Source organism: Plectropomus leopardus, chromosome 4, assembly GCF_008729295.1.
Source record: "Plectropomus leopardus isolate mb chromosome 4, YSFRI_Pleo_2.0, whole genome shotgun sequence".
NCBI classification, from domain to species: Eukaryota; Metazoa; Chordata; class Actinopteri; order Perciformes; family Serranidae; genus Plectropomus; species Plectropomus leopardus.
The window spans coordinates 29,710,174-29,733,719 of NC_056466.1; the positions used below are offsets into that span (position 1 = coordinate 29,710,174).

The following is a 23,546-nucleotide window of genomic DNA, read 5'->3' on the forward strand; positions in this document are numbered from 1 at the left end:
TAAGGCCTATACATGTGTCACTTTGCCTTATTTAACAAAAAAGTTTACATTATACAATTAAAAACTTACACAGAGTAGCCTAGATACTTTATATACTAATTCAAGTATGTTTAGAGTGATGTGTGACTATCCTTTGGCCAACAAAAGTAGGCTACAGTCTATGAAAAAATGATTTTGTATTTCGCCAACAGAATTTTATTTGTGGTAGGCTACTGTGAAGTGAGTTTTGGAAAAAAAAAACAACTTTCGGTTTCATTTTAGCAAATAAGGTTTACAGGAAATATTTATATCACTGCAAATTAAAAATACATAACTTATAAACAATCATTTTCAAAAAAGAAAAAGTGATGTGGAATGGGTGCATTAGAGCAAACTCCGTTGAATTCCACAATTCAAACTCGTTCAGCTATAACTTTAACTTATGTTATTAATGATATATCTTGTTGTTTCACATAAAAAAAAATATGAATGTTCTTAGGTTTGGGCAAACTGATTGGGAATTAGTCGACCGAAAATCTACATTTGAAGAATAAAGCAACGTGGATATAATTAATGTGTAATATATATATACATAGGCTATTCCGAATACTTATCGGTTATTTATACAATACGCAACTGATCTGCACTTATATGTATGGCATTTCAATACAAAAACATGTATATTGATTTCCTAACAATCTGATAGTAACTTGTAACGTCACCAAACCGACCAGCGCGCGAGGCTGACTGCAGCACTTCCTCGAGGCGGGTTGACCAGAGCGCGCTCTGCGGCGACGCGCACGGAAGGGAAGTGGAAAGGCGGAAGAAAGGACGTTGAATAAACTTGCCAACTTCTAGCTGACTGGCTAGAAATACATTTAGATACAATGTTACAGAAGAACTGGTTACTTATTTCCACACAGATTTAGATAGCTAACCCACCGGCCCGTCTACACCAGTCACCGCTCGCTCTACTCGCCGCACGACACGAGCACGGGACTCCAGCAGTTTTCAAACAGACGGTGCACTTGCTCAGCCGACCTGAAGCCAACCACCGCCACAAAGTTACATTTAGCTGCTGTCAGAGTGCTGGGACAACCACTCATTTCTGCCAGCGTGACACACAACCAGCTCGCGTGTTTTTTCTCCTCGTGGGAAAAGTTGTCCGCGGTTGGTGGTGGTTGAGGAGCCGCCGAGGCCTGCGGTTCAGGAGGCTGCATGTGTGAAGACTGTTGCTGGCGAGGAGTGACTCACACAGCGTTAGCTAAACACACAGAAACATGTCGGCCCAGGCGCAGATGCGAGCGATGCTGGACCAGCTCATGGGGACGGGGAGAGACGGTGAGAGGCTGAGATCTGTGTCTGATCCGATCAGGAGTTTGTGTTGTTGCTAGCATTAGCCGGGAAGCTAACCTATATGCCAGACTGGCAGTGAGGCATGCTTTGCAGATCAAGCTAGCTAACATGAGGATAGCCAGCCAGCCAGCCGGCTAGCTACCTGTTGTGTTTGAGTGAACATGGCAAGTCAAGTCGCTTTGAACATCCTCCGTAACAAACATTAGAAATGTTAGCTCTGTACTTAGCCATGCTGGGTGTGCTCTTCTCTTCGTGGCTTCCTTTCTCGCCAGCAGAATCTGTCATTGATCAGACTGTATCCTGGTAGCTAACTTTTTGTATTAGCTGGTAAGGTAACAAATGTGTGACTTATTCATTACGCCTCAGTGAGTTAGTGAGCATCTTGCTGTGTTTAAGTCGTGGACTGTCGGACAAGTCAACATGTTTTTCTGCTCTTGTGGTTTTCTTTTTTAAGGAGATACCATGCGGCAGAGAATAAAATTCACAGATGAGAGAGTCTGCAAAAGCCACCTCCTGGATTCATGTCCTCATGACATTTTGTCTGGCACCGTGAGTATCACATCTATAAACAGAGAGCATTACTATGTCATGAAACAGCATTATTATGTTATGACACAGCATTACTACATCATGACTCTGCAGTCATAAAGTATTAGTACAGCTGCTGTCATTGGTCTACTCAAGTACATTGAACTTAAAATCACACAGTCCCTTTATGCACTTATGGGGTGCACAATTATATTATTTGAGCATTTGACCCCAATTCAAACGATACCTTTTAGTGATCGACAGAATATTGACCTGGAAGATCATCAGAGCCGATAAAACTAACAAATAGAAAAGTGTGGATAGTACACTCAACCAACACCAGGGAAGGCAGTTTGCAGTACATGCAAATGAAGTGTAAGCATGGGAGGAACTTTAACATTGTGAAACCTCAGGGAGCTATTTTTATCTGTTCATTTTTTATTTAAATTTTCACTTAAATTTCGAAAAAAAAAAAATGACAGAACTTGTGGAATGTGATGTTGAAAGTTTAAGGCATTTAAACAGAGTTTTGTGTTGGAGTTTCTGTCTCATTAAGTACTAATAATTAGTATTGGCCCCGAAATAAAAACCCAATATCAGTCAAGCCCTATTAAATTTGATGTTAATAAGCCTCAAAAGTAAAAGAAAAAAAAGGGGGGAGACAACTGCAGTTCAGGCCTGACCTATGAATAGTACCATATGTCCGCTGTGGTTTAGGTCAAAGATCACAGCCAGATTTTGCCTGTAAACAATTGAATGTAACTTTTAACAGCTGCAGTTCCAACTCCATTAATCTAATGTAAATACAAACACCCTCGAATGAAAGCAGAGCTGGCAATTTTACCTCAAAATCACTAGTTCATTTCAAATATGCTGGAGTTAAAAACAGACACAAAAAATGTGCTTGTGTCTCAAGACTGCAGTGTACATCACCATGTAGTATTGATGCAGTTCAGAAATATATGCTTCGTTCTAACGGAGCTAGTGTTTATGACGTGGAAAGTTGTGTACATGGGGTTGTGAACTCGGAGCACTCAGGAAATTTCTGAGGACGTTAATACCACATCAGGGTTCATATGGTCGCTTCTCATGAACACGGTAAACACGACCCCATTTGAACGCAGCAACAGTCAGCTCAAAAATCTGGCCCTGCAGCACCGTGATTCAAAGGCTGTCACTTTTACAGGTACTAAGGTGATGGCATTTAAAATTTGGAAATTACTGGCAAGACAAATCTCAAGATGAGTGAAATGATAAAGCATATGAACACAGTGCATGGATGTCTCTCTGATCTCTGCAGAGAATGGATCTGGGAGAGTGCATGAAAGTCCATGACTTGGCCCTCAGAGCAGACTACGAGATCGCCTCTAAGGAACAGGAGTACTTCTTCGAACTTGATGTGAGTAGTATACGCACACACACAGCCCAACACCCCTTCCTTGTACTGAGTAACACAAATCTAAAGTGAGCACAGGTCAACTGCCAAAATGAGTTTTGAAAAAACATACACTAGAATCACTGGTCATTGATGTGTTTTTTTTTTTTTTTTTCGAGTCGTCATTGTCACGCCTAAATCACTGGGACCTCTGTGAGTCTTTTAGTAATGATACAACCCTTGCTGTCTATAACATCTGATAAAATATTCTGACGTTGGTATGTGAACAGATCACTACCAAGCACCACCTGTAACGTTGCTGTTCAGAAACATCGCAGCTTGTTGGACTATTGGACACAAACAAGCACAGATTCTTGTTGAACTAGTTTGTCACATGAACATTGTGATTTTACTGTTTATCTCATGATCATCACAGTGCAGGATGAAATGATTGTCACTTTGTGACTTGTGTGGTAAAATCTTGTCACATGCTGTTGTAGCCCATCATGCTCTGTTTTAAAACTCACAGATTTATAACATGGATCATATTTTATCTTCTCACCCATCCTCATAGCAACGTCAATACAGCAGCTTTTTTGTTTTCCTGAGCTCACAGTTCTGTTTTTCAGTTTCAACACCTGCTAATCCCAGTAGTATGTATCTTTACTTAAACTACACTTGCTCATCTTGTCTATTGCCTTTTAATATTTTTGATCCAGCATCCGAAGTCTTACAAATTGGTTGCCAATATTATCCAATTGACTGATGAGGCTGCTTTGTGTCAAACCAAGGAGAGTAAGTTTGATGAATTTTAAATTAATTCAGACTGTGTAAAAGTGTCAGTCAATGACCATCTTGAAGAAAGTAGTTTGGCTGTCACCTCCTACGCTGTTTACGTGATGATCTAATGACTGCATAAAATTAACAGCTCAGTTTTGAATGACTTTTGCTCAGTAAATTCACAGGACTGTTCTCCAGAGCAGCAGGTCAAAGCTGTCTCACAGTGACGTCTCCATGGTTCCTGCCTCAAAACTGACTGTGGGAGGGGATTTAATGTTAATAAGCAGGTCAAGTCAGACTGCTCTCTGTTATGGAGTTTATCTTTGCCCAAATCAAAAGTCTAAAGATAACAGTATGCTGCACAGATTGCAGAACTGTCGTGACAAACGAATAGTATTTGGCTTTGGTATGGAAATTGATTTGGTTAGATTAGGGATTTAACTTATTAGTCTTTGCTGATAAAAGTGCTTCTGTTGAATTGTGACCGACACTATGAGTAGTTGGAAGTCAAATTTTAAGGATGATTGAGGGCAGGATGGGAGGACATGATGTGTCTGAGGAGGATTGGTGTGAGCTCAGCAGATGAACCTTGTTGGCACACAGTTAATAGCAGGCAGAGACCAAGCGTACATATACACATAAAGAATTCTATTTAGGACTGATCACATTTGTTTAATAAAGTTTTGTACAGCAAAGAAAAACATTTTAACAAATCAAAACAGGTTAAACATCTCTCTAGATTAGAATAGCCTTTATTGTATCCTTCAGGAGAAATTTGTCTTGGACATATGAGAGACACGGGCAACACAGCCACATACATGTACAGTGTTTAGTACATATTTAAAGCACCCAAAAACCCATTTATCTTAACAACATCTGTGTTCTCTGGCAGGCTGCTGAACACCTTCAGTCTTTCATCGCTGACTGCGACCGCAGGACTGAGCTGGCCAAGAAGAGACTAGCAGAGACGCAGGATGAGATCAGCGCTGAAGTGGCCGCAAAGGTGACAAACTCACTGTGGACACTGTTAGTGCGATTATCATCAGGTCTTTATGAATGCTGTGCACCTTTAAAACGGGGTGTAATTCATCTTTTCCACTCCACCTGGTTATCGTGAATCTGTGCAAAGTAACTTTTTTTTTCTACAGCTTGGAGCTTATTTTTTGTCTCTTTTTTCTCCTGCCATTAAAATAAGGCTGAACGTGTCCATGAGCTGAACGAAGAGATCGGGAAGATGCTGGCTCGGGCGGAGCAACTTGGGGGTGAGGGGAATGTAGATGAGGCCCAGCAACTACTAGAAATGGTGGAGAAGACTCGGGGCTTAAAGAAAGAAGCAGAGGTCAGAAAGTTAATAATTCCTTTGCTGTGAGCGATTCATTGTTTTTGAATAGATAGATATTTTTACTTACACGCCACCAACAAGACTGGAGACATTAGTTTCATTCTGTGAAAATTTTATGATTTGTGTCAACAGTGACTCATCATTTTTTTTTCACTTGAGTGTAAGTAAAAGCAGTTAAAATATAATCTCTTATCAAAGTGGATAATGTCAGAAATCATCATTTTTATTTAACAAGGCGTGTCTTGGATTTTAATAGGCGTTGTATTTCCTTACAAAACGTACACTCTAGTCCAGTCTCTTTTTTTTTTTCTGTGAATTTGCTTCACAATTATATAACTTTTGTTGTTGCAGGATGTGTACAGAAACTCAATGCCAGCCTCCAGCTTTCAACAACAAAAACTACGGGTGTGCGAGGTGTGCTCTGCCTACTTGGGTCTTCACGACAACGACCGTCGTCTAGCTGACCACTTTGGGGGCAAACTGCACCTCGGCTTCATTGAAATCCGCGAGAAGCTTGAAAAGCTTAGGGTAAGTTGCGCACTGAAAATGTAGAGAACTGCTTTAAATGCCATGTTTGTTGTTCAAAAAGGCATTTCGTCTTTTGCATTATTTGTATTTTACTGAATGTAGAACAGTATCAGCTGCAAGTGTTTTTCCGTTGAGCGCTGTTTTTGTTTAATGCAGAAAGCAGTTATAGAGAAGCAAGAAAGAATGCGAATGAGAAGACGAGAGGAACGTGAAAGAGAAGACGAAAGAGAGCGACAGTGGGAGTTGGAGCGGGAGCGAGAAAGGGAGCGGGAACGAGAACGGGAAAGAGAGCGAGAATGGGAGAGAGAACGAGAAAGGGAGAGGGAGCGTAGGAGGTAAGAAACGGTCCGACTCCAATCATTACTGCTTACAGAGAAACATTTCAGTGTCGTCTGCAAACTGTCTGATTTTGTGCTCCTGTCGTAGGTCGAGATCCAGAAGTGGAGAACGATATGCGAGGTATGTCTGCTTTGACCAGAATCTCTTTGTCAGACGTGCGATTGATATAATAATTTCACCAAATATACCAATTCACGCCGCAACATACTGCTTTAAACTTGTGCACCGATTAAAAACTTTAGACATTAAACATTTGTGAAAACTCAACACAAGACTGACAAGTAGCTAGTTGTGTGTCATGATGTAATTTTATTAAGAATATAGTTTTATATGAAGAACTATTAGCATTAAAAACATCAACACAAGGTTTGTTTAGAAAGCCAGCTGTGATACAGCAGTGTTGATATTGAAAAAGATATTTGCTTTTGTACCAAAACTTGGTATCATAAAAAAGTAAGCAGGAAACAGTTTAGAGGCTGACATGGATCTACTATAATGCAATGGCACATGTGAAGTAGTTTGAGTAACAGCTGTCAGTATTAATTAAGAATGTACTGCAGCTTCTTGTAAGAGCAGTCAAGATCAGGACAGCAGTGCGATTATACCACTTTTTATTGCCACACGGACGTTTCAGGCCAGAGGCCCCTCTTCAGCATGTATGTTCGGCAATATCACAAAGACAGCCCACAGGTGGGGTTAATTATAAGTTAATTATAAGAAAACACCTACAGTGCATCCCAGCAGGGGGCGCCAACAGTGTTCAGACACAGAATCACAGTAATAAATAAATAAAATAATAATAGCAACAAAAACAGTAACCATAATAATAATGGCATAATAATGATAATAAAAAATAAACAAATTTTAAAATTGTGTAAATAATTTTTTTTAAAAAACTGTTTTTTACTAACTTCTTTGCAGAGCCATACAGTGATCTAAAATTAATGTACCCCATCTGGTCAATCAAAACTGAGTGATTTCTGTGGAAATAGTGTCACCAGGGTTTCTGTTACATAGATGGTTTCAGTGGTGGAGCTGAAAGAAATGAGCTTCTGGATTATCTTGCTTGAAGTGAAGACAACACCACCTCCAGCTAATCACAGAAAATAGAATATTAAATAAAACGGTTGTGCTGTGTGGCATAGCAGGACTAGCTGTTGTGCAGGCTGTTATCTACCAGCTACACTGAGTATGAGACAGAATGTATGAGGATGTTTCAGTGTAAAGCCTTTATCTGATAATCAGTCGCTTATAGCAGTGCAGCTTACCTGTTTTTTTTATTTTAATTATTTTTCTAGGGACGGAGGCACTTCATCCTCCCACCGTTCAAGACGTCACCGCGCTTCTCGTTCCAGAGAAGAAGGCGGCGATCGGGATCGGGAGAGAGAGAGGAAACATCGACACAAGGACAGGCATCGCTCACGCTCCCACTCTCACAGGCGCAAAAGAAAGAGGTGTGGCTTTAATCCATCACTGAGAGTCCAACTCCTTAATTAGCATTAAACTCAACTTCATACAGTTCTCATAATGTAACAGTGACCAGTGCAGCAGCTGCCATGTTGAGAAAACATGAACCGAGGGAAAGCAGGCAAAGTCAATAGATGGTGATAAAGTCGATCATAAAATCTCCACAACATCATTCTGTTTTGCATTTTTATGTGCTGCACATTTATTCTGAAATACTTTGAGCTATAACTCTCGCTTTAAAAGTGCTCAGTAGATAAAATGTATCGTTATCATTATTTCTGTCTCTACTTTAAGCAGTGTCATAACAAATTGTGATAGTATTTTTTAACCATTTTGGCCATTTGTTAGAGTGAAACGGTCAGTCTTATGAAAGATCACTAAATAACTGTGAAAATAATCATGTTCAGCTCTAGATTAATTTAGAAATGAATCAAGATTTAATTACTACTGCAGCTTTATCACAGTAGTCACAACTACCATTCAAGATTCAGAAACATAATTTTAGATTTTTTTTAGAAAATAGTTGTATAAGGACATCGCCATGAACTCCTTATTTTTGTTGTGCTGAAAAAGCCATCCAGTTTTTAGGCTATGAAATTGAGTTTTCACTGTTTACACTCTTTCATGTGAACAATATAAGTCCCCAATCTAGTATTTAAAGATTATTTTTTGCGATGATAATCAATCTGTGGCTGATTGTTTTTCCCCAGGTCCTCCAGAGACAGATCATCTCACACCCGCGACAGAGAACCCTCGCCATCCCAGGAGAGGTGTAGAGAGGGCGCAGCAGGAGAGGGGTGGCGTGAGGACAGAGCGGAGTGCGGAGAGTGGGAGGACAGGGAGAGGTCCCCGTCCTCGAACACAGCCAGGGGCAGGGAACGGGAGAGATCCCTGTCGCTGGAGCGGGACAGACGCTCCAGCTCCGAGGAGCGAGAGTCCGGCGAGATATGAACAGGAGTGGACACCTCCAAAGTCTTTGATTTGGATATATTCATTAGTCGAAGGAGCATGGAGAGCTGAGAGTGTGTCGGTGGGAATGTGTGTGTGTGTGTGTCGGCTTTGTATGTGTGTTCATGTTTAAAGAGGGACATGTACATTAGCAGGGGGTGAATGGTGGGAAGGTAAGATGGGGATGAGGGAACAACCTCTGTGGTGGCGGTAAAGGAAAACATGCAAAATCAACTTTAATAAGACTGAATTGAGAGGCTAGCGTGACCTGGAAGCAGTACAGTCATTTTTTATTAATGCCATCTTGTTGATCTCATGTACAGTTCTTTTAGAAGTGATGAGCGAGCAAGGAGACAGCTGCCCTACTTTGTCTGTTTTTTATTTTACTCACATGAAGTGCTGTTATTTTTTTTATCATTAGTTGGACCTTTAATGTCGATGCAGTTCTTCTCGTTCCATTAGGAATCAATCGGTTTCAGTTGCTGCGGATTCATTTACACCGGTTGGGCTCACTGGTGTGGCATCCCTCACAGTAATGTTTGAAATGAGCTGTGAATGACTGAAGGCACTTCTAATGTTTTATTTGCTGCCTTTAAGCCATAACAATCTGATCTGGGAAATCCGATTCGCATCCCCGAGCCTGCCTTTGATTCAGGATGCAGTGATGAAGTTACACTTTGAAAGTACACTCACTCGCCCCCCGAAAGAAGTCATCCAGATATCTCCACTCAGCTCCTGACATGCCATACAGACCACGTGCATATTTACATACTGATTCGTAAAGGCCCAGGGACTTTTTTGTCCTGTTTGCTGTGATTCAACCTGGATGTACTGCGGGAATGTACTTTGCTGTGCCACCATTAAGTGAATAAAATTTTCTGCTTCTATTCAAACACCATGCTTCATACATATTTCTCTTTAACGTCACCTCCTGTTTATGCAATTTGGACAAATACAGTGTGTGACAACTAAAGTAATGAGGTTAAAGAGCTTGTGTTAACCCTCCTTTTGCTTTACTGATGTCCATACAAAAACTTTTTTACAAAGAAAACCAAAAAAAAGGTTTTGTTTGTCTTTTTTTTTGGTCCTATTATTAATCACAAGTATAAAAACGTGTTTAAATTAGTTTTGGTTTGTTGCATGTTTAGGTTTATAAAAACTCATCCCACTAAGACCAGAAAATTAATTTTATTGTATGGTAATAGTATGGGATGATTTGTGCATCTAACTGTGAAGTGGTGGAAATAGTATTAATCTTTTCTTAAATAAAAGTAGCAACACCACAGGATAGAAATCCTTGTACAAGTAAAAATCCTGCGTTTTTTACTGTCTTAAAAGTTCAAGCTGGAGGTCACTGGAGCCCCACAGATACGATATAATCATGATACCTGGGTCATGATGCTATATTATTGCGATTATTACCCATTTTCTGACATGCTGAGTATTGCAGTAACAAATGCTGTGATTTATTACCTCTTTTCAACTGCAAATTGAAGTGAAAGTTGTTCATCTCACTTCAGTCACTGTAATTGCAGCAACTTGTATCTAGAGGACTGGAAAACATTTGATTTTATTATTTTAGTAGGCCAGCTAAGTTTAATTTGTATTTGCAATATTAACCATTTACATCATTTAAAAAATCCATACTTGGTGTTTGTGTGGTGTTGCATTTTTTCCCCACTCTGAAAGTTATTTTAAGTAAATGTACAAAAAATATTAATATTATTATGGACTCAAAGTACCAAATTACAAGTACTCATGCAAAACAGCCCATTTAGGAATAAAATATGCTATAGTATTGCATTATAGTTATTGGTGCATGCCGTGGAAGCATCACTAATCTTATAGTTGGTAAAAATTGGGAGTATTTAACAACTTCATGTACAGTGGCTCAGTCCATAAAAATTCACTATAATGCATTGGTTGATGATACTTTGCATTAATATTATGATTCTGCAAAGTAGCTATGATATAAAACTTTCAAATTAAAAACAAGGATAAAGTAAAATAAAATGGAAAATATAAAAGCACGTAAAAAAGTTACCTCAAAGCTGTACTAAAGTGTACAGTAGTTGCAGCTGTGGCTCCTTTCAAGCTGATATTTCCCGGTCAAGAAGAAAAACAGCTGCATTACTGCTGCAGCATTTTGCTCCAGGAGTGCTACCATAAGGAGTGACGTGCAGCTCAGCCAGCAGCCTGTAGGGGGCAGAAGACAACTGCATGTACGTCCTTGTAATAGATCCATGGCATGTACTGGGAAAACGTCATGACGTCATCCGGCGTAAGCGCCGTGACGTCAGACGCACGTTCGGAAAAGAAGCGCGAGGGAGCATGAAATGCCTGAAATGACAAGAGACTGGCTTCACGTCGTAAATTTACCAAACGTAGGATTGTTTTTAGCCTTTATGTCAAGATGTCGTTGTTGAAGCCGTTTAGTAAGCTGCCCGGGTTGAAGACAGCGAACATCTTGGTGAGTTCGTCTTTATGCATTTTATCTTCAGCCACTGACAGTTGCGGTCAAACCGCCGTGTTTTGGGATCTGTTATGTCGACTTGTTGAAAACAAACCAGCTGATACGATGTTGAAGCTGTTTTAGCTGCTCTCAGGTGGAGCCAAAAGGAAAATAACCGTGTTTCAAAGTGGTATACGATAGCTCAATCACTAGAGTGGATTCTATTGCACATTTATGGATATTTTTGTACATGTTTCACAACAATAACTTGTTTATCATGTTAAACTGTTTCTGAGTATGTTTGTCTTTCTCTCTCCTTTCACTCACATTTTCTCTGTTGGCATTCTGCCTTTTTCACCAATTTTTGAACCATTTGAATAAGTGCATGGGCCACCACTGGCTGACACTTAGAAATAGAGATTTATAGATGTCACCATTTGGATTATTGTATTTTTTTTCTGATTAATACTTTTCTCTTGTGTTTTAAAAAAATGGTTATGCATTTCTTTGCCATAAAACTTAGAACTGCAAAAGTGTTCGAAAGACTAAATAAACCTGCCCTTCCTTAAGCCCTTTAGCATCTTTGGACATAATTATTTTCTTTACCAATATATAACCATATAACCGCTGACAAAAAAGCAATATTTGAACCAGCACATACTTGGCACACTTCTTTTTTCAGGCTGCATGGTGCAATGGACAACTTATAAGTGCCTGTCCCCTGATGATTTATCAAACAAAGCAGTCAATATTACACATAACTGTAGTGCAACTTTTCATACAAACATGGAATAATTTCTGTGTATTTTTTTGTTGAGGAAATTACAAATTTTGAGGAACCAATAAGATTTTTGTTGCTGAAGGTGTTTTGCTGGGCCTGATAGACCCAAATCAGCAACAGGTGCCCAGCCCAAGCTCTCTAAGAAAAAAACTCCCAATGACCATCAGAACAACCTCATGGACATGTGAAGGAGAGATCTCAAAGAGAGATCCCCTTTCCCCGGACAGCTGGGTGTGTGTGCACATTAGTAATTCCATACTTGTGAGGACCAATTTTATAAAGTCAAGTCTTACTCCCCAAAAAGTTACTCTCTGGGGTGTAAGAGTAATTAATCCCCACAGACAAAGAAGAACTGATGCACGCATGTTGGGCTGAGCGATAAAACGATAATGATTTCAATCCCGAAATAACTTTTCCTCGATTGAACTATGAGATAAGGTTAATAGAATGTCGATAGAACGCATTTCAGCCATGTTTTGACAGACAACACGAACAGCCAATGATAATAAGAATAGCGCCGCAGTGAACCAAATGCAGTAAACGACTTTGACTCTAGAATACAGCTGAGCGTTTGACAACCGAGTCATATGTGCTTCCACAGGGTTTCATCATGGCGGATCTACTCAAAAGTTGTTGTTTTTTTCCTGAGTAAAATGATTAATAGCACAGACCTTTCACAGAAGTTCAAACCTCTCCTGACTGCAGGACTCTGACTTGAACTTCTGTGAAACGTCTGTGCTATTAATTATTTTACTCAGGAAAAACATTTTTTGAGTAGGCCTACTTCTCCTATAGCTGCCAACAGCTTGCCAACATTCCCAGTTAGAGAATGGGTGAAAATAAGGTAATATCCCTGTGGCCCCAGGCCCTCCAAAAATTACATTTGCCCCTGTTATTAATAATGAGAGCTCAGTGCGAGTGGCTGGATGAAACATGAGTGATGCGTCCTGGTGTTTCTAAATAATTCCATCCAAAGTCTGATTAAAACCAGAAGCTAACATAAAGTAGTCTATGGATGTCTAAAGGAGGCACTTCCCACCTCTGCAAATTTAGCTGTTTCAGACACTTTGGTGCTATGAAGAGAAGCTCCGCTCTGTTTGTCTGTCTCACTGCGCTTCCTTGGATTTTGAGATGTTTCTAGGATTTTAGGCAATTTCTAGAATCTTATGACAGTTCTGGCATTTTAGGATGTTTATAGGATTTCAGGATGTTTCTAGGACATTAGAGGCTTAGCTAGGACTCTGGTGGGGATTTGGGGGATCCTCTACTTTTTTTGATAAAAAAGCTCTATTTTGATGCTGTTTTATGCACTCTGCACCTTATGCATTCTGAAAGTACAAAAACAGTTCCCAATGTGCATCAGTTTACTTTGGGAATTAAAAAGAGGGGCCACCTGGCACCCTATAGGGGAACAGAGTTGGCCCGCAGGCTGTAAATTGTGTGCATTTAAAAAGGCACAAAATTGAGCTTGTTTTTTAAAAAAACAAATGTCCTCAAGCCATCAAGATATCAAGATAATACTCTTTTAGCTTAGAATAAAACACGAGATTGTTTAGCATACAGTCTTAAGCAATAAACCCCCCCCCCCCATTCAGAGCAGTCCAGAACTGGACCTGCTTCATGGGTCCTTGACCACAGAGTCTGCCGTGTTGTTTCTAAAGTAGCCCAGAACTAACAAATCAATCACTGGCTCATGATAGGGCCAAATTTCATGTCAGCCACTGTTGTTCTCCTGCACGCTTGATTCATGTGAGAAGTTTCAGTTCTGCAACCTCACCACAGGATGTCACTATATCCTATACACTGGACCTTTAATCAAGACGTATGCCATCAGATGACGTTAAAAATAATTGCTCTCTGAAATATGGTACCAGCACCCACTGAAGAAAATTTAGGCTACTGTGTTACTTCCCCCCACATATTCAAGTACACATTAAGCCATGTTTTCAAAATGCATCTTTAGTTGGTGTTAAGAGTGTTCTTTTGCACTTTTTGATAGCAGTGTGTTAAAGTGCCAAGTGTTATCACCCAGTTTTGTGCTGACTTGAAGTGTTTTTCCTCCAGCTGGTGGAGAGCGAGGAGCAGTTTCAGCAGAGTTTAGCAGACGCCTTGGTGGAGGAGACTGCTGTCACCGTGAATGTGTGAGTACAGCTCCGTCCTTTACGAACTGCTGAGATCAGCTGTGTGTTACAGCACATGGTCATTAAACACACAGCTGGAAACACCATCTGCTATACTGCTATTGAAACTAGATAATGCATGTTGTTTTTTTATTGTGTATATGTTAAACCATGCAACTGCACCTATTTATTCACTAGCAATTGAAGGTTCAGCACAACACAGTTATGCTGTGTTCATTGTATATTGGAGACATCATAATTATCAGTTTGGGCAGGTAAATATTGTTCACATCAAGTTATATTTACAACCAGGAAACTTTTTTTCTGAAAGCTCTGATATCAGACTTAGCACTTAATAATAGGGCTTATGAATACATGTATAGTGAATGCATAAGGCCTTTCTCAGCCTGTGTTCTTGACGGTACCTGAGTTCTTGTGGACTCGTGAAGCGTCATCAGTCACAGTCCAAATGCTGTTCCAATTCAATTACAATTACAATTTTGAAATTACTAGTTGTCGTTTTGGAGAGTGCTGCTTTACAATTTTTTTTTTCAACGATGGGCCTTTTTCTGCTCCAGGCTTTTTATATGATGACTATAGACCTAGAAATACTCAAAATATATACAAATGTATAAATATTATTTATAATAATGATTAATAGGATACACACACACAGAAATATTTATTTATGAATGAATGAATGAAAAGTAAAGGAGGCAGGCTTGTGTTTATATGAGATTTTGTGTAATTATACACACTACAGTGAAGATATTTGGTTATGCTAAGCACACTGCTGTTCCAATTGCAGAGTGAAAGTGCTGTGCCCTCCTGTCTTCGGGAGTGTGCACTCTTCAGTTGAGCTTGCCGAGCTCAAACTTCCAAGTTCACAAGTCCGAACTTGGCGAACTTAGTATTGAGAAAGGTCCATAGTATATTTAACCATGTACGACCACCTCGAGTTGTCTTATTAAATGAACACACAAGCGGTAAGACATGGGTGTCTTTCCCTTAGACACTATCCATCCTATGTGACGTGAACACAGAATTATCACCCGTTTGCTACATGGTAGTAACCATATTCAACCCTTTTATTGATATTGGTAACCATGTTTAACCCTTTTATTGCAATCATCAGGAGACTAGCTAAGAGTCTTCCTCTGCCCATGAAGAATGATGAGAGCCGTCCAAGGATAGACCTGGTGGTGTTTATCATCAACCTAGCCTCGGAGCTCAGGTAACTTTCAAATCTTTTTCAGCTTTATAATTTAATCCCCTCACCTGGACACACACAGATAAAATATCTACATTTGTAGATTAAGTTTGCCTGAATGAAACTCAATTCTGTTTGCATGTTGTCCTTCAATAATGTTCTCAGCCAGAGCTGGGTTTGTTATTTTTTTTTTACACCAAGAGCTTCTCTTTTCATCTTCACCCACACATTAGTGTTAAACTTAGACCAGTTGTTATTACATGATGAGAGAAATCAGAACTCGATAGCATGGTGTCCACTTCTTTGTTAAAATAGAACTATTGACTTCCTAATTAGTCTGTCCTTGAATCAAAATGTAAACACACATTTTCACATCCAATTAAATTACAAGACCTAATTTCATCATTGTATAGAAAGGTGCTCTTAATTCCTCAAATATGGTTTGTTCCTAATTAATTGTTAAAATATAAAATGATCTCATTCTGTGACATGTATTTATTGTTTTGTCATAGTTTCCAGTCAGCAGAAGCTTCCCTAAAATATTTGGACCCTGGATATTTTCTCGGAAAAGTCTGCTTCATGGTCACTAATGGTATGGTTCAATTTTTAACTTTTTATTTGCTGCACTCGGCTCCTTAATAAATCACTTGAACGAGGACAAAACAGGAGCATAAGGGATGAAATGGAGCGTCAGTTCTCTAAGATGGGTCTTTTTTTTTTTTACCATTTCTATATACTGTACCTCAGTCCTTTCTGTATTGCTGGACAGTGACTAACTTTTAGTCCAGCCTGTCTGTGTCTCTCTCTCTCTGATCAGCTTCCCTCTCCTCCATCTGTCTGTTGTAGCTCGTAATGCTTCGGTCCCCACGGAGCGCCTGGACGCTGTCAGAAAGCTGGCTGCATCTCTGCATTGCCCCTTGCTGTTTGCAGAGGATCAGGTTTGCATCATCTTTTGTCATAGACATTGTGATTTGACTCAGATTTATGATGATGATTACCACAGTGGAAAAAGGATGACTGCTGTCGCAATAACAACCAACAAGGGCTAAACTAACAAGATAAAAAGCACACATACACAACCCCTCATAAAACTAGAATTACCACCTCTGGGTTGTATGCTGCCAGAACCTGTCGAGTTGCAGTTCAAAAACCAGTAACCTGTGCGGCACTTCTTCTGCCACTAGACGGCAATACCTGTGACCAATCACACCTGAAGCACTTTTTGCACTTACTAAGGGTTTTTTTCCTTAAGTCTTAATTCTTGCTTGTGTTGTACGTCGCTTTGGATAAAAGCGTCTGCTAAATGAAATTGTAGAATTGTAGAATCTCAGAGGCATCTTGAGGTAATTTCACCAAATTTGGCCCAAATGTTTTCTTTTGACTCAAGGATGAACAGATTAGTGACCTAACAATATGTTTTTGGCCAGAACTCAGGAAGTTGTGTGCTGATTATGACAAAATTTCACACAAATCTCTAATAAGATAAAATGAAGAAGAGATGGCATTCTATATCAAAAAACACTTAGATCACAAACACTTTGCTGAACATTATTCAATATCATATCGCAGGAATAGAAGGGGAGACATTTAGTCAGGTACTGAATTGGTGACACTAATGTTTTACAATTTGTAACTTCTTTGGAGCAACTTACATATTCAAGGCATTGTAAACTGTCGTGGCAACGAAGTCTGAACAGACTTGTATGTAAACTGCAACTTGAGTTGTTAGTGTAGGCATACAACCACGGGGTGGTTGTTGTAGTTCGATTAGTCTCGGTATGTCATCGTGAGATTAGTCTCAAATAGAGCATGATGAACCCTGCAGAAAATATGTGGAAGCAATATTTGCATGTGGATTATGCAGCAGTGTTTCTGCAGTTTAGGGTCTGTGCTGATGTTGTTTATAGAACACTAAATGTGTCTTTACGTGGTTCCCGTGGATCCTTAATAAGTCAGAAAAGGCATTGAATTCAATAATCTTAAATAATGGCCTTAATTGGTATTAAAATGACTTAAATGAATCTTTCAAAATACTTGCAAATGCTCACACATGGGAAGTAGGATTTTATAAATCTTCTTTTTTCTGATGTTGCATTGTAAAATCTCCCAAAAATTGGTAGCATCTATTTTATGTGAAATTCAATGTATTCCTTTTTTTAAACCCACCATGATGGGATTTTTACACACAAAGTGAGAAACTCAAAATTGCCATTAAAAAAACAGCCAAAGATAAAGGTTTCCCACTTCTATTTGTAAACCCAATAGATACTTACTTTGTAATATAATATGTTAATTTTTTTTATGTGTTCCACTCTAAAAAGGGTTGTTTTTTTCACATTTGTCATAGATAATTTAACTTTTTCAAGGGACAAAAAACCCCATTGATTTTCATGTTACAATAAATATTAGGGAAAAATAAAATTCAAAGTTCCTTCAGTTTTGGTTGTTAGAAAATGGGTCTTAAATTTAATTCCAAGTGGCATTAGAAAGATTAAAATATCTTAAGTCTAATTTACCTGAAGCTGCAGGAGGCCTGTCTTTAGTGTGTTGTTCTGTTTCTTATAAAGTAGTCTTGTGTGATGTTCTTCCCCTCCAGACACCAGATGGTGTGACCAATGCTACAGAGAGGCTGCTGACCATCCTGAAGGTGGCAGCCGGCCTTGTTCCCATGGCTACCGCTCTCTACCTGTCCAACCTGACTTGCTGCACCGTGCCCCCAGACATCGACCAGCCGAGCTTCGATTAGTTCCCGTGGATCTTTGCTTTTGTCTTGTCTGGCTTTTTCATGTCTATATTTATGTGTAGTTGTCCACTGTGACTGGACTTTCCATACTGATAACACATTTTGTATTTTATTTTCTCTCTTCATTTTACTCTACATGTTTGTGCTTTGACTATAAGCCACTGCAGTTTTCTGTCTTCTCCCTGCAGTCATCGTTTGTATTTTCCCATAAGTGCAGATCAGCACTACTGGTTTGTGAGAGGTTTTTAACCATCTGTGGGGTGAGAATTTGACACGTAATCACTTGAACTAAATAGCTAGAACTGAATACCGCACAAATATATTATAACTCACCACAATCAACCTCATAAACAGTTCTTCCTTTTGTTCCATGAAGAGCACAGCAGGTCTTTTTCACAGAAGACATTTTGACATGTCAAAGCAGAAAAACAGGTGTAAATAATAAGATTAAATTAGCTGTAGTTGTGACATCACAACTTTAAGGAAGTCTTAACAGCTTGTTTAAAGGCACAGTTTGTGAATTCAAACTGTATGCATTTCTCTGTATACAGAGAAATGCATACAGCATCAGAATACTTTCAAATTATTATGTGGCACTAACCTGCTTTATAATAAATAAAAACAAAACATGGAAATCTGACTTTTTTCAACATGGCACCTTTCATAAATTGCATACTGATACACTTTGATTTCTCATTTAACAGTTAATATGCCAACTATCTGCTGGGCATTGACTTATACTGGTATAGTTAACATTTTTAGTGCCACAACGATCACATACAATACATAAACAAAACAAGTCTTACCTAGGTGATTTATAATTCTTTAAATTGGCTGGTTGTTCCTTTCCTTTGAAAGACAAATATACAGCTTTAGTTTGAATAAGTACATTGATTGTAAGGAACAAAATCTTTATTGGGAACAAGCCCTCTCACAGTTTAAGAAGATTGCAGGGTTCCCATAGAACAGATAATTCAGATATCGTGAGGTGAGAGTTTAAGGGGCCCTATAAAAATGGCTATGTCAGTTGTTCCCTGACCAAAATATAACCTAACTTTGGAGTGTTATTTAGCCCCTTTTTACAATGAGCAGTCATGGTTGTGCCAATGGATGCCTTTGGTTGTGTAGTTTCACAGTGCGCCACAGCCTCTTAGAGACACTAAAGCAGTAATCGTATCAGGGTGCCTGTAATTGATTTGACCTCTGTGCCATCAGCCATTGGTCAGACTTCAGAGGGCGGACAATGTGGGGGGAGGCAGAGGTTTGCCCCCCTCCCAGAGTGTGACCACAGGAACTGTGCCTGGCATCACGTCTGCATACATGCACTGACACACACACACTATTAATAGTTAGATTATCATCATGGCAATCATCCATCGTACAATCAAACATTGTTTTGGCATCAAGTCACAAACTGTAAGGACATCAAGGAGGCTGTGGGATGTGAATGTCAATGATAACACAAATACCAACACTTTAACCCTCTTTTTACACATTTACAGTAAGTCATCATAAATAGTAACACTTGACCAGCCATAAAAAAGCAGTGCCCTGAGCTCGATGCTCACGTGTTCACAATAATAATGCTATAATGTAGAGCTTTAACGTGTGTAATATTTATATTATATTCGTTGTCTTTTAGCATGTTAGCATGCCAACATTTGCTAATTAGCCAAAAGCATGGAATGTCATTCATTTTGCAGGTGTTTGTTCATGAGCCAAAAGACTAAAGAAGGGCTGTCAGAGTTAACACGTTAATTGCGATGCAATTTAGGTCTGTACATAATCCCGTTAATTGCCTGCTGACATTCCGGTCTTGAAGAGGCCATGCGGGGCGGGTTTTTTAAGCTAGAGTGACAATAGTGGTGTTGAATCAAACTAGAAGACCTGAGGAGTCCAGTAATTCCATGTTAGCGTCTCAGGAAGGGGGTTACCTAATGCTGTAAATTTAAGCTAAATTTTGACGATGGAAAATGGCATGGTCATTTCACAGGGTTGATCTCTTGAGATATCTAAATAAAAATGGGTTCTGTGGCTCGCCATGAGTCTTCCCTTTATAGAAATGCTCACTTCATGTGAGTCCCACACAGTTTTTTGCTGTAATTTGATTCCTAATCAAGACAATCTTAGAAGAATTGATTTGCCTTGTCAATATGGGCTTCAAAACTGTTTTGTAATGCAAAATGCCTGGACAAAAGGAAAACTTGGCCTGATGATGGCACTAGATAGAAAGTCAGTGGATCAAAGTTATTACAATGAATGACTAAAGCAAACTACTTGATGGGTTGCTATGAAATTGTTATTATTATGCCTCTGTGACGAAGGGTTGCAAGAAGATGCTGCTCTGTTGTCAGGGTTTACAAGTATAGATTTACCTCACATTGAATGGACTGTAGAGGCTTAATTAAGGGGCACATGCAGCATCAGGAGTCACGTCCACATTAGAGCAGGTGACTAAGAACTGACAGATAATGCTGTGTGTGAAGTGTTCCAAGTTATTTTTTTAGTGTGTGTGTGTGTGTGTGTGTGTGTGTGTGTGTGTGTGTGTGTGTGTGTGTGTATCGTGTGCATTTGTTGGGAGAGTGAATGCATGCATGTGTGTGTCCAGACACTTAATGTTAAGAGTTTTACTTGACCTGATTCCTATCTGGACTGGCTTTCAGACAGGACCTAAATCAGCTATGAAACCCCATCTGCAAAGGGATTAGAGCAATTTTATGAAGCCAGCATATGATTGAGGGCCTTACAAGAAATATGCACACACTATGATATTCTTTGGACTTTTTAGTGACATTATTTATGACATGTTAGTTTGGGTGTCTTTGAATATTGGGATGGATGTGTCCCTTGCCCAATATATAATATAACTACTACTACTACTATTATATGTGTATATGTATAAGTATGTGTGTGTGTGTGTGTGTGTGTGTGTGTGTGTGTGTGTGTATAATTTTTTCTAGATATTTTTTCTTGTAGTTGTGCAGTAATTTGGGGGGTTGAGTTTGCCTTGAGAAATAGTTAGCATTTTCTGTGGAATCAACACTAATATCTATAATACCCTTAAGATAAAAATTGCCCTTATAGAGTATACCTCTCTGTGTTTATCCCAACATATATACAGTGGATTTAAATGAAGCCAACATCTAATTCCTACAGTTTTGGACAATCTCAAAAATCTGTTTACACTGACTTTTAATGTTAAGGAGAGAGATAAAACTTGGAAATACACCTCAAAAAATGAGCAGTGAAACAGAATTTTATTGGTAATATTTGTCAAAGTTTTACAGTTTGTTGTTAGCCAAGCTTCCCAGACGAGATCAGTCTATTTTAACTGCATTAAAAAAGCATTATTTTGACTGTGATGAGCAATTAGAGGAGCAGACACACATAAGAAAAACCTTCACCATCAAACAGAATAGAATGCAATAATGCTGCAATAAAAGATCCATTATGTTCTTTATGATGTTTAACTTTATAGTAAGATTTGAGGCTGTAGTTTACGGTGGTGCTGTAATTAATTTCCTTTCACTGCAGATTAGTTGTTTACTGAAGATCAAAGCATTTATTTTTAAAGGAAGCTCTTTATGTAAAACATTTCCTTGTCTATGGTCTGGTCCTGGCTTGACTTTGACATAACTTAATCTTCAGCCACTTTGGTCCAGCTCTTTGAAGTTGGCCCTCATGTCAGCACGGAGAACGCCCATGATGTTCTCCATGGCTTGCTGCCCAGCAGCATCGAGATTTGCCTTTTCCACCAGGATTTTACCAACAATCTCTGTCAGCAGCTGAAGAGAAAATACAGTGAAAATTAACCAAACTGCTTTAAAGTCAGGTTTGAGGACAGAAAAAGGTGGAATGCAACAGATACTACTTCTAGCGAAACAGACAACGTGGGAGAAAAGGATCACACCACAGAGATCTATAGCTGTGTCCCAATTTAGGGTCTGCTTCTTTCGGAGGACGCAGACCCTGAATTGGGACACAGTTTTATCTATAATAAGGCATCACCCTCACCAAAAAGCTCTCCGCAGGGACCTTGTGTTGCTTGGCATGGGCTTGGATCAGAGGTTTCAGGATGGCATCATGTTTGCCTTTGGCCCTAAAAAGCTCAGCCATTTTCTTCAGCGCAGCTGCACCTAGGGCAGTTACATCCGCGTCACTTGTCAAGTCAGCCTGGGCAATGTCAGCAAACTTGGGGAACAGCTTTAGGGTATGAGGGTGCTGTTTGAATAATCTGAAAAGAAAAGCAAAATTTTGGATTCATCAGAAATAACCCACAAAACAGGGCTGTGGATACCACTAAGGTCACTGAGGTCATGTCCTTACATCACGAAATAAAACCTACTGAAATTATGATGGAACAGTTAAGTGAATGAATTAAAGCATCCAAGGTTGCTGTTTCCAATATCCTGGCTACTGCGAAGCATCTGACCCACAGGAAAGAACAATCTTGTCTTGTCAGAGCTACTCACCTGGTCAACAGGAGGTTCCCATGGGTGGCGTAGTCCGCCTCCACTGTAGCCCAATACTTGAGCACTATGTCGTAGTCATCCATGATCTGAGGAGACAGAGAAACGTGTCACAAAAATGCAGACTTGAGGACTGAAACCCTTCTGCTTGGGAAATGAAAGAACAATCATTAAAACCAATCACAAGTTCACCTCTTTTCACACCTCCGTACGTCATGTAACTGTCCTGTTTGATTTGAGGGCAAACAGCCATTAGAAAATTAGAGGGCAAGTTAGAACTAGGAGTAGATGGAAACGTAAAATCAGTTGTTTTCTCAGAATCTGTCACATCTTTGTAGCCCTGAATGTGAGGTCACATCACTTGTACTGGCAGTTTTAATGCTCCTAAGGTTGTCACATTATAATAAAGAGTATGTAAAACATACGCATCTTTTTTTTTAAGAAATCTTCAATATTTCCTCATGGACAGATATCTGGATTTTTTTAAAAGTTGTTTTACCAACAGTATTTTGTTGTTTTATAATATTTTTTATTTGATGACCTTGTCAATTCAAACTGATATATTTCTTATAACGTGATGTACCAAGAAAATCTCCACCAGGACATTTCTCCTGAACGTATAATAAATAAGAAGCATTAAGCATGTCTTTGCCAAACTAATTCTTCTCTATACTGTGCTTGTTATTGTATATCAGAGCCAGTAAGAGCATGAAGCAACACATCTTGATTCAAAGGTGCGCAATACTGCTTCAGTAAGGTCATTCCAGTGCAAGGTTACATTCATTCACACCTACACCAAGATTTATGGCTCATTCTGTTGTTTTTATAATTGCCAGCTGAATGCAGTCCTTGAATTGTCTCTGCTTGGCTTTTCTCTTTTCTTTAGCTTTCTTTAATTGAAAACATTTGTGGCACATCCAATTGTCCATTTGGTTAATACACTCAGTCAGAGATTGTGTTTGACCATTGTCCCCTTGTGATATGGTTATGTAAATTTTGTGTGTTGTCTGCATAATTATTGTAACATATTTTGTTGCTTTCCATACTCTGAGCCGATGGAAGCATGTAGATGTTAATCAGAAGAGGCAATATAGAGCTTTGCAAAACTCAGCATACCATTTTTTTGTCT

The 23,546-nt window shown here is 39.2% G+C and overlaps 3 protein-coding genes across 3 annotated transcripts; 2 read left to right on the forward strand and 1 right to left on the reverse strand.

Moving 5' to 3' along the window:
- Positions 1–760: 760 nt before the first annotated feature.
- zgc:158803 (LUC7 domain-containing protein) lies at positions 761–9,535 on the forward strand. The gene is made up of 10 exons (XM_042485719.1): positions 761–1,320; positions 1,790–1,884; positions 3,164–3,262; positions 4,911–5,021; positions 5,214–5,357; positions 5,712–5,888; positions 6,045–6,223; positions 6,315–6,347; positions 7,526–7,681; positions 8,405–9,535. Exons 1-10 carry the CDS (start codon positions 1,260–1,262, stop codon positions 8,643–8,645), a joined length of 1,296 nt encoding a protein of 431 aa, XP_042341653.1. The 5' UTR covers positions 761–1,259; the 3' UTR covers positions 8,646–9,535.
- Positions 9,536–10,945: 1,410 nt separating this feature from the next.
- pane1 (proliferation associated nuclear element) lies at positions 10,946–18,583 on the forward strand. The gene is made up of 6 exons (XM_042485596.1): positions 10,946–11,112; positions 13,940–14,016; positions 15,131–15,229; positions 15,718–15,797; positions 16,052–16,143; positions 17,802–18,583. Exons 1-6 carry the CDS (start codon positions 11,056–11,058, stop codon positions 17,949–17,951), a joined length of 555 nt encoding a protein of 184 aa, XP_042341530.1. The 5' UTR covers positions 10,946–11,055; the 3' UTR covers positions 17,952–18,583.
- Positions 18,584–21,339: 2,756 nt separating this feature from the next.
- LOC121942173 (myoglobin-like) lies at positions 21,340–22,562 on the reverse strand. The gene is made up of 3 exons (XM_042485310.1): positions 22,421–22,562; positions 21,963–22,182; positions 21,340–21,733 (listed from the first exon to the last, which is right to left on the reverse strand). Exons 1-3 carry the CDS (start codon positions 22,501–22,503, stop codon positions 21,593–21,595), a joined length of 444 nt encoding a protein of 147 aa, XP_042341244.1. The 5' UTR covers positions 22,504–22,562; the 3' UTR covers positions 21,340–21,592.
- Between the last annotated feature and the right edge of the window lie 984 nt (positions 22,563–23,546).